The 7,912-nt window shown below is 32.1% G+C and overlaps 1 protein-coding gene across 1 annotated transcript; it reads left to right on the top strand.

Annotated features, from left to right (window-relative positions):
* Positions 1 to 516: 516 nt before the first annotated feature.
* On the top strand, positions 517 to 2,552 carry LOC119641010. Its single transcript, XM_038039430.1, has 4 exons — positions 517 to 772; positions 1,791 to 1,946; positions 2,009 to 2,363; positions 2,432 to 2,552. The coding sequence occupies exons 1-4, from the start codon at positions 517 to 519 to the stop codon at positions 2,550 to 2,552; spliced, it is 888 nt and encodes a 295-aa protein (XP_037895358.1).
* The last annotated feature ends 5,360 nt before the right edge of the window (positions 2,553 to 7,912 follow it).

The raw sequence follows: 7,912 nt of genomic DNA, 5'->3' as shown, positions 1-7,912 counted from the left end.
TCTAAATCAAGCGGCTTGGCTTCAATAAATCATTCAGTTATTCGAACTAAAAAAGTTTTGAAATATGAAACGATCTACTGAAGCTTAACTGTTTGCTATGACTAAACTATAAGTTAAAATATTTTATTTACTCAATGATATATATTAAACATAATAACAATAATAATAAACAATAAATTTTTTTTCCAACAAAATTACCTAAGGACAAAGAATTAGAAAAAATAAAAAACAACAACACATTGGACAGCTTAACAAAGCGGTGCTTAAATACCCATCAAAACGTTATATGACCCCTCACTCATTCATTCAATCGAAAATGTGTTATTGTTAAATTGAAAAAACCTTGCATTTCAATCATGACGTCATTTTTTTACTTTTAGATTTTTTTTTAATTAGTTATGCGAATATGACAATTTAAATCTGAATAATAAATATATAAAAAATAAATTAATATCTTTTTAGTTTTATTCTGATGATCACATTAAAATTGGACGAAGAATTTAACGGTCGCATTAAATGTATTTCAATACATTTGATTTACTTATAACCGTAACTAGTTTCGGCTGCATTCCAAGTCAGGAAAGCCATTGCGATTGTTTTCCTACTTGTTATCGGAAATTTTCATTAATCGAAAAGGAGAAGAGATCAATACAACCTATTATATACGCCGACAATACCCAAACATTAATGGAATGCATTGACTTGGCTTTTCAACACAAAGGCTTAGCTTTAAATTATCAATCTGAAAGTCTTGTTAAAAGATCGCTAAAGGGTGAGTACATTGCTCTTTAGTTGACCTGTCAGGCACAAAGTAAATTTAAGAAATTTGTACTGGACCACGGCTCAGTACTAAATAACCTATACCACCTTACAGTTGTTCATCTACGACTTTTCAAATTAAGACATTATATAGGAGAAGTGGGCCGATACAAACCACTTTTGAATAGCGTTTGTAAATGGGCCACAACACATTATTCGTGCCACTACTATGCTTTTCGCATTCTACTCTTCAAGTTCTTTTATATGAAAATGGAGGTGCGTTCAGTTTAAGCTACAGTGCTGGCTTCTTCACCAATCAATTTAGCCCATTTTCAATAACAACGTGCATGCAATTTCTTCCAGGGTTTCTGCCCGTTTTGAAGTCGATATCTTCATTTTTGCGACAGGCAAAGTGCCAACAACAAACACCAAACAAACACATAGATACACAGACAGACAGACGTGGCTAAATCAAGTCGGAATATATATACTTTATAGAGTTTCTGAAGCTTCTTTTCGGATAAAGAGAAAATGAGTACACCCACATCTTACAGTGGTGGATATAAAAATAAGAAAAAAATCACTTAACCTACGTTACTGTGTACAAAAATATGTAGGTCTTCGTAGTTGGCGAGTATAGAAGAAGACTTTCTTTAATTAATGAACAAGCAAAAGCACTATAGAAAGCCTTGGCCCACCATTTAAATATTTTACACGATCCCACAATTATTTACATATACAGTGAAATTATATCCACCGTTCGTCCTTGAACAAGAAACATGTCAGTGTAGTAAATCAGCCCTGTAGATTGAAGATGGACTGACGGACAGACAAGCTTATAAAATGATTGTGCACCGAGCAGTATTAAAAAAAGGGATTAAGTTAACCGCAAGTGGAGTAAAATTAGTTGAGTAAGCTCCTCCTACACTTCTTTCCTTCCTTCCAATGTGTTGATGATTGAAACAAAAATTCAGTTTTTTTAAGGTAATTTTTTAACATTAAGGATTCCTTTCTTAATCGTTTTAATACAGTTGCAAGGAACTTTACATGGAATCTGCAAAGTCATTGGCAATTAGTGCATTTGTATTTCAATTGTCATGTCTTACAGTGTCCGGAGAATGTGACAATGGGCACGCTCGTCCGTGACATAAATTTCAATTATTTTTCATTATATCAACAGCCGATAGGTAAAGAAACAAAGCTAAAAATGTTAAAACTTGATAAACAAAAAACTTTAATTTCTATATAGTTGCCACTAATTATATTTGTGTACCCGAGATTGGTGTCTTCATTCTTAATACGGATCCAGTAGGTTTTCGTAATGCTTCTTTAAATTGTTTTCATACGACAGCAGAATCCTGTGTCTCTTTGGCTCATGTGGCTTCCGAAAAGCGCACAAAATTCTTAAGTAAATTACTTAAGGAGCATAATCAACAACATTTTCAACAAAATAATAATAGAACCGAGAGAGTCCATTTAGCTTATGTGGATTTACAATATAATCGTACTCGCTCGCCAAATAAAATGGAATTTTTCAATTCAATGGGCGAAAGCTTAGACAGAATTCCATATCGTGCATGGGAACCAGGAAGTCCGAAAGCAAGGTAAAATTTGTAAAGTAAAGGAAGGGTGATCCATTAAATTTTATAAAAAAAAAAATTTCTAATTTTAGTTTACAATTGATCAACGCTAGTTGTGTGGCCTTGACTATTCGCTCTACCTGGCTAACTGTTGATTGTCAACGCAAATTGCCGTACATTTGCGAGATTTTTACTTCCTCTCGTAACAACTAAGAGAAAGAAATTTAAAAAAAAAAATGCAATCTAATCCAACTAACTAGTAGGGTAGACATTCAACCACATGCATACTTACTTTTGTTTTTTCATAATGCAAAGAAATAAAATTAACAGAGCATAAGTAAACTATCCCTCTTAATCACATTACACATTACATTGCCAGAGGTAATCGAAAACAAGCAGTTTGGATAAAATAGGTCTACTTTTTACACCTTAACATATAAAAGGGTTATTACGAAAAGCAAGCCCTGCTCATATGAAAATAAAGTATAATTTCTAGTTTTCTACGACAGCAAGTGAAAAATAATAGAATTTTTAGAAAGGAAATTGAGTTTGCGACACTTTTTATCCACATCATGTGATGTATTGACCATTTTACGAGGATCTTCTTCGGAATTATGATTTTGCATGAAAATGATGTGTGATTTTTTACGAATTAATACCAAAACGAGCGATTAATTGTATCAGGCAAAGTGGTATGAGGCGTCTAATGCTCAGCCTTCCCCAATTATAACGTTCTTAGTTGTTTTGATTTATGTTATATCTGAGTTTAAAATATTTTGTGCACGGTACGAACTATCAGTGCTTTTTCGACGTGACTTAAAAAACGAAAGGACAAAAAACATGAGAGTGCCTGGATAAGCAATTCCTAAGCACGTGTTTCCCCAAAATCCAAAAATAAGCGATAAAATAAGAGATAAACAACATCGCAAACATAAACGAAACGTTTAATTGATTAAAACGATGAAAACTATTTTTTTCATTATTTTCATCTTTATATATTAATTTTCAATTTTCTCTGTATATTTATTCACCTTCTTTTCTGTAAACAACGTGCAAAAGAGTTACAAAGTTGATATAAATCAAAGGTAAAATATAAGTTGAAATGAATGATTCTGTTCGCTTTTAAAAATTGTCTTTTAACGTTAAGTGATAAAATTTCATTCATAAATTCGTGACCTCTAAGTGTACAAAACTACTCCAAGATGCAAACCATTCGTCCGCAGCTTTCATGGTATTTACGAACTCCTTGGAATCAAAAACACACCTCTGGAATTTTCATATTCTAACGCTGTCCTTGAAATGAAATATTGAAAACCTTGAAATTAAGAGACGAAAAGAAAATGCCAAAATAGGTCGAAAAATTGCACAAAAAAATTCTAATTCCAACAACAACAACAAACAACAGCCAGTTAAACATGCAGGAAATTATAATTGAATTTTGATAAAACTATAAAGAAGAACGGAGAATAGAGTTAGGTGATTGTACAAATTGAACTCTTTGAATTATTCTCAATGGTAAACAAATTCAGACGCTTGCTCTCAGATGTGACCAAATTCAGATGCATGATTCCCTTCAAGTCCCATCAAACGCAAAGCAACACTTCAATTTCGTTCACTTGTAATTTGGGTCTCTGCTGGTTGTGGCTGCGCCTCTGTCCTAGTTGGGTACAAGCTTTTTTTTTATTTTTTACTCTTTGATTTATTTATGCATGAATTATTATTTTCTTTATTTTTTTCCTTTACTTCTTCTTATACACTTGATACTAGATTTTAATACTAATAAGATTTACTTCCAAGAGTCTATTGAACTCGATTTTTCATTTATTTTAGTTGCGTTTCACGTGTAAATAAATAAAAAATTAATAAATAAATGAATAAATAAAAAGCAGTCTATGTTCTTTTTCAAATTATCTGTTCTAAGCGAAGAATCGAGTGCCCACAAATTATGTATATTCTTAATCAAAATCAAATTCTAAGCCGATTGAAGCATGTCCGTCTGTTTTTCTGTCTGTCTGTCTGCCGGAGTAATGTCTTTGGTAAAAATTCCCGTGATCGCAAAAAAAAAGCCATCAAATCAACAAAATTAGATGTTCTTGCACACAGGTTGGTATTAAAATTGGATCCGATCGGCGGAAGAATTCTGCCACAATACAATATAATCTGAAGCCATTTCTGTTTTCAAAAAATAAAATGATTCCTGCTCCTTACTCGCGTATGCTTGTTTTTTAATCTAAAAAGAGATAAAAAAAAAGTGGATAAATTATACATAATAATAAGTAAGGATAAACAGCGAATTTTTTTGTATTTGAGGCGATGGGCGGCATTTAATCTTTTTATCTAAAAATAAACACAAATAACGATGTCAATAAGGAATTTAATTATATATTTGCAAAATATTTGAATTAACTTTACTTTACTGCTTTTGGGGTCCTATTTCCCTTATTTCATATTTATTCCCTAGCATACCATAAGTAATCTCCCAACCTTGAGATTTTGCTACTCCTACTACTATTTAAATCCTTCAATTAACTTCTAATTACTTTAATTTTTCGTGCAACTGTTTGTTCCGTCACTAACCGCCCCGTTGTCTCCGTCAGCCTAGCTGCCAGTCTTTTGTATTCTAACATGCAAGTCCTACCTCCTCAACAACTGACTAAAAATTTTGTTTGCTATGATGGCCATATATACTTAAATTAAATAAATTAAAACAATAAATAATAATAAATACGTATAAAATATATATATGTAATAACCTGAAAATGTTTGAAAAAAAAAAATAAACCAATTAAAAATAAATAATTGTCTATTTAAAAATTAAATATAGGACCATCTTTCGAAATCTTATCACCTACGCAGATTTAACAGCAGTAGATCGAAGATATGAAACTTTATTGTTTTATAAGGTAAACGAAACATTCTCTTTTCATAAATCAAAGGTTTCCCTACAGTTGCCTTAAATAAACCCCCCCAAAAAAAAAAGAACGAAATAAACGGCGTGGGTACAAGCTCAGCCAGTAAACGAGGGAATGTCATTGTTTTTGAGGGATGTGATCGCTCTGGCAAATAATCGTCTACTGGATGAGTTTCTCCAGATCGCGGTCAAACGATTTCAGGAACGTAAATCAAATATATTGTTCAAATGCTTATCTTACTAATAAAAAACAGCTATCCGACGGAGCTATTCATCTCTCTCACAGCAAATCCTTGAGAATACATACACACAAAGCGAACGATTAAAAAAAGGCACAATATTTCAATGCATTTTTTATTAATAACGAACAATTTTCTAATTACGATTTATATGAGTTAATTATTAATACAAGCTTTATAAGAAACCTAATCCACTTGAATATATATACAAATGTATATATTTACACCCTGTAAACTTTAAATGAACACAAGATATTTTTAGACAAATGAATAAAATTTTTAGACTAATGAATTAAATTTTTAGACTAAAAGAAACGATCAAGATGATACAACATCATGCCTGGCAACGCTATTAACCTAGCTGCAAATGGCTACTACTACTACTTCTTCTATGCACAAATGTACAACCAACAACAAATTTAAAAGTAATTCACTTTGATTTCGTGCTTGTCTGCATGTAACATGAGTAACATGAGTATCTCAGTAGAGATTTAGTTATTATAATTTAATTAGAATAACGCAAGGGATTTCTGGCCTTAAGTGGTAATATGAAAGAGAAAAAAAGGAAAGGAATATGAGTATATCAATAAAAATTGCTTCAATAAATATGAAAAAATATGAAAATAATGCAAAATATTTACTATATACGTATGCACATGTGTCTGTACAATTTTTTCCACAAACAATGTGCAGGGTATTTACTTAAACGTTACTTTTTTGTCTGCAAACTACAAACACAATATGGAGTACCTTCTTGTTTGTATGCGTCCAATATTACAAATGGAAAGCAAGAAAAAATTTGGCTAAATGCAATGTTAAGCTTTATGTCAAATTATTATAATGAACGAATTTTCGCCAAAAGATATTGAAAACTACCTCTTCTTATCATGTAAAGATTCAGTTTCCATACGGATGGGTTCAAAAACATCTCCACCCGATCTTGAATTTTTATATCATTTTAGAAAAGATTATAATATTGTTTCTTATGATTTGTCAAAATAAGATGCTATGTGGAAGATGATCGAGAGAGCGGTCCGATTTGATTACAAGAATACCTGAACAGATGAATTAAAATCTCTGCCTGATGTTGATTCCAGTAGTATAAGATCATGGATACAATTTAAGAATGCTGAAGGTTGGTTGTTTATTTTTGGCTAAAAATCCGGTAGTCGTAGGATGCCCAGTGGCGGTTACATTTAATTTCACTCAACGCGGAAAGCACCCGTTTAAGAATCAATTTATTGGTATTCGATACAGATCATATGGAGGTGGCCGTAGATGAAAACTAACTAAATTGTTTCTTACATTAAAATAATAAATTAATTATTCATTATTAAAAAACTAAACAAAAAGATCAACATTTTTTTGTTTTAATTACGTTCTTTATGGTAAGGGTATAGAAAGTTTGTTTGGATATATGCAAGAACGATATGAAGTTGAGAAAGAATCACTTTTGTCATGCCAAGCAATTCAGAATGATTTTCTGAATAGACTGTCTTAATATATATTAATTTTTCATTAATTTTGCGCCACTGGGTCTAGTGAGTGTTTGTCCGTGTGTCAGTTTTATTTTCTTGTATTCAATCTCGGTACAATTTGAGGTGGGTCTCTCAAAAGTTCCTCTGGGTGTTACGACCGTCCACATAAACTCAGTATACTCTGCACCATGAATGGTGAACAAAAAGAAACTTGCAGAAAGATGACAAGATGAGGTTGTTTTCTAAATCTCTTATTAATAACTATTCATTTCACTCAGTTTACATTTTGGTACGTTTCGCCTGTTTAATCGTACTATTGTCTGCACTGGTTCGATTATCCAATAATTTCGATGCTATTTCTGAAATAATAACGATGCTAGATCATCTTTTTCCACTTTGTAGCCTTGTTTCGGTCTGACTTTATTTTCACGCGCCTGTTTAATGCGTTCCTGTTTAGTTTTCTTTTTTTCATTTTTCACTCGCTGCCTATGAGTTTCAGATTGTTCTCTTATCTTTTTGAGGGAACGCATATGCAGTGGCACCAACAAACGCATCTACTTCTTCTGCGATGATATGAATTTTTTGCCCACTTGCAGCTTGAGATTTTTCCCATTTGTTTACATGTTTTTTTAATTTGTCGTTATCATCACTTTGCAGACTATTAGGACCTGTTTTCAAAAACGATTTTTTGCTTAACTCTCCATGCTCAATTCTCGTTACAGCTTAAACGTTGCCCATGAATGTCTTTGATAAATACAATTGTACATCTAAAAAGTTCTTCCTGCATTCCATAACATTCATATCAGGATTACATTCCATATTATACAATATGATTTTGAAGGTTCGTCTAATGTAATAGAGGTTAAAGGCCTGGATTATTGCTTGGCCCATAGATTGAAGCAAAGCCGTCGTGTTGGGAGGTAAAAATGTGACTTTTATATTTGG

Source organism: Glossina fuscipes, unplaced genomic scaffold (genome assembly GCF_014805625.2).
Source record: "Glossina fuscipes isolate IAEA_lab_2018 unplaced genomic scaffold, Yale_Gfus_2 133, whole genome shotgun sequence".
Classification (NCBI taxonomy): domain Eukaryota; kingdom Metazoa; phylum Arthropoda; class Insecta; order Diptera; family Glossinidae; genus Glossina; species Glossina fuscipes.
This window is presented reverse-complemented; position numbering and strand designations above follow the sequence as displayed.

Bases quoted from the DNA above. Each gene is read 5' to 3' on its own strand.
- LOC119641010 (XM_038039430.1), top strand. From the start codon at position 517: ATGTATTTCAATACATTTGATTTACTTATAACCGTAACTAGTTTCGGC. The intron at 1,947-2,008 runs GTAAAGAAACAA...ATTTCTATATAG, and splicing joins ATTATATCAACAGCCGATAG to TTGCCACTAATTATATTTGT. The intron at 2,364-2,431 runs GTAAAATTTGTA...TTCTAATTTTAG, and splicing joins CCAGGAAGTCCGAAAGCAAG to TTTACAATTGATCAACGCTA.